General features: G+C 34.1%; 1 protein-coding gene across 1 annotated transcript; it reads right to left on the reverse strand.

Annotated features, from left to right (window-relative positions):
• Window positions 1-367: 367 nt before the first annotated feature.
• On the reverse strand, window positions 368-1,487 carry LOC145823581 (putative UPF0481 protein At3g02645). Its single transcript, XM_082923066.1, has 2 exons — window positions 1,455-1,487; window positions 368-1,294 (listed from the first exon to the last, which is right to left on the reverse strand). Exons 1-2 carry the CDS (start codon window positions 1,485-1,487, stop codon window positions 368-370), a joined length of 960 nt encoding a protein of 319 aa, XP_082779192.1.
• Between the last annotated feature and the right edge of the window lie 1,398 nt (window positions 1,488-2,885).

Below are 2,885 nucleotides of genomic sequence, written 5' to 3' on the forward strand. Positions count from 1 at the left end.
GAAGAAAGAAAAATATATATAAAAAATAAAAAATAAAATAATAAAAAAATTATAAATCGAAACTCAATGGAAGGACAATTTGCATACCCCAAGATTGGCCACACTTAACTGCTCGAGTGGAAAAGACGAGGACAAACAACTATAAACTGCACAAAATGACGGTAGAAACATCAACAAGATGAGCAAGATAGCTGCTAGAATTGTTAAAATCTTCCAAGAACCATACACATACCTTTTCATGCTCTTATATACCCGAACCCTCCATGCACTATAGAAGTACTTATTGACATCTTTAATCGTCTTATCAATATAAGACATGTTTGTGAGTCGAATGGATTTACTCACCCCATTAAAGAATTTCATGACATCAATCACTTTTTAGGCTGCTTAGGATGATTTTCTTTTCCCTCAACAGCTTTGCATCATTAACAGTATCTATGATCCCACTCATTAGTTCTGTGTATCGAGTGAAAACAAGGGACTCTGATACAGTTGACGCTTCATATGCCACCAAGTTTCTCATGATCACTTCATAGTTCATATTCAAAGTAATGACAGGGAGGTAAAATATCTTAGAATTCTTGTCAAACTTGATAGTAGTGATGTCGCCAATAGTAGGACACAATTCAACTCCAACGTCACATAGGTGTGACACTGAATGAATCATGATCTCCTCTACTATTGGAGTTCTTTTCTTTTCCTCATCACTTGCAACTTCACTTTCAGGTTTAATGTCTTCTTTGTTCTTTGATGCTAAGTTGGACATCCCAGGTAGACTAGCAACAATCTTCCAAGGCAAAGCCAATATCATCTTAATTGGTCTTGTAAATTTACTCACAAAACCAACATTTAGACTTGATAACAAGCTCCAAAGATTAGCAAACACTTGACTAGAATTACTACCAAAGCTTGCACCTCCCTTTTCTTGATATATGTCAGTTATTATTGCTTCATGGGATCCCTCTATCTTGGGCACAATCAAGTGGTATAAAAGGTCCAACAAATGTGCATGCTCAAAAATTTTAGAGAAAGGAACATCTTCCTTAAGTTTCAATGGAGAAACAATTTTACAAAATCCCATCAATATTGAAGGTAACAAATTGTTACGAATGTCCGACAATGAACATTGGATGCACAAGATCTTATTTAGAAGAAAGATTGGAATTTGGTTTTCAAGCATCATTATCTCGCCAAGGATTGCATCATGAGCCAATGTTTTCCCCGCTGCATCCACTAAGTGAGCCGTTGTAGATGACGATGACGAAAGACTATCATTCTTGTTGACATAACATAGCTATGAAGAAAATCGAGCAAGAACAAACCATCAATAGCCATAATCCAAGCTAGGGTTTTGCCATCGATGTCCAAGTACTTGTGGTAACATGCACGAACTTCATATTCAAGTTCGGTAAGCTTGTTTGTTTGAATTCAAGACTTTGGAATTGCTTTTAAACCCTAGTTGATGCAGCAAGCTTGTATCGCTCCATCTCATAGAGGTCGGAGCGAAAATGGTGATAAGGCCCCAAGCCTATGAGTTAAGGGATGTATGCTTCTGGCTTGGAAACAGTTAGAGTTGTAGGCACACGAAAGATCGAAACAGGAATATTGATCTCAATATTGACTTCTTTCTCAATGATTTTGCTGATTTGGGAAATCCATCGTTGCTCAGTAGAACTTGATTAAAAAATGGAAGTTAAGGCCATATTGGTGAGGCTATTTTGGAGCATAACACATTATCAAGCCCGTTTTTTTGTTTATATAGTGCAATGCAAGAGGTTGGTTTTTATGGCATGAATAATTCTATGAATTCTACTTAACCACCTCAAAGTTACCTTGAATGAAAGTGTGGTTAAGGTTAAATTTGTGTAGTCTAAAGTATATATATAGAATAAATTTGACTCAAAAGATTATAATTTTAAATAATTTATAAATAATTAACTCTGAATTTATATTATCAGTGTTTACGTATTAGCATTGTGTTTGAATGTCCCATTTGAAAATGAATGAGAAAAGAGGAAAATAATAATAATAATAATAATAATAACAACAATAAGAAGAAGAAGAAGAAGAAGAAGAAAAGGATTGGGTTTCCATCTAGACCATGATCTCGGTCAGAGGGTAATGTTTCGGCCCTTGGGGCTTATTTTGGTCTCTTTCATTGATCCAAATAATTTTTTTTCAAAGGTTATTTATGTAGATTATTTACATAAACAATTAGATCGATTTGATAATCATAACTTATTTAATTTATCACGTTTATTACTAAAAAAATGAATGATCTATTTTTAAAAACACATTAGTTGTCTAGTTTTTTAGAATTAAATATGATAAATTGAATACGTTACGATATTGTATCGATTTAATTTGTGTGGATGATATACAAAAAGAATCTGACAAAATAAATAGTTTAGATTATCATAATGGGACCTATTGTGAGTCTTACCAATCCAAAAAGCATTCCCCAATTCAAATCATCACTATAGGAAAAATGAGTTTTGTCGACGTTTATTTAACAGCGTTTTATGAAACGTCACATTTTATAATATTTAACGACATTTCTTAAACGTCGCTTTTTTAAAAAATAAAAACAACACCATTTCAAGCGTTTAAAAGCGCCTTCGAATGTCCTCTCTCCCCCTTAAATGGGCAACCCTCTGAATCCCTAATCTCTCTCACTTGCTCATTTTGTAGCCCTAATCTCTTACTCAGTCTCTCGTTCGCTCCCTCTATTTCTCTAAACCCTCTCAATGGATCGATTCATCTCTCGCTGATTCATCTCAGAATGATACAATCTCGCTGATTCATCTTGGCGATTTCGATTTCAAATTTATGTTTCGGTGATTCTCTCTCTCAATTTCAAAGTCTATTTTGAATCTGAAAATAAT

The sequence above is a fragment of the Camellia sinensis genome, chromosome 4 (assembly GCF_055761805.1).
Source record: "Camellia sinensis isolate YWXY chromosome 4, ASM5576180v1, whole genome shotgun sequence".
NCBI classification, from domain to species: Eukaryota; Viridiplantae; Streptophyta; class Magnoliopsida; order Ericales; family Theaceae; genus Camellia; species Camellia sinensis.

Coding starts and splice junctions, on each gene's coding strand:
- LOC145823581 (XM_082923066.1), bottom strand. CDS start 1,487: ATGGAGCGATACAAGCTTGCTGCATCAACTAGG. Junction 1,295..1,454: donor AGCTTGCTGCATCAACTAGG/GTTTAAAAGCAA, acceptor TTTTCTTCATAG/CTATGTTATGTCAACAAGAA.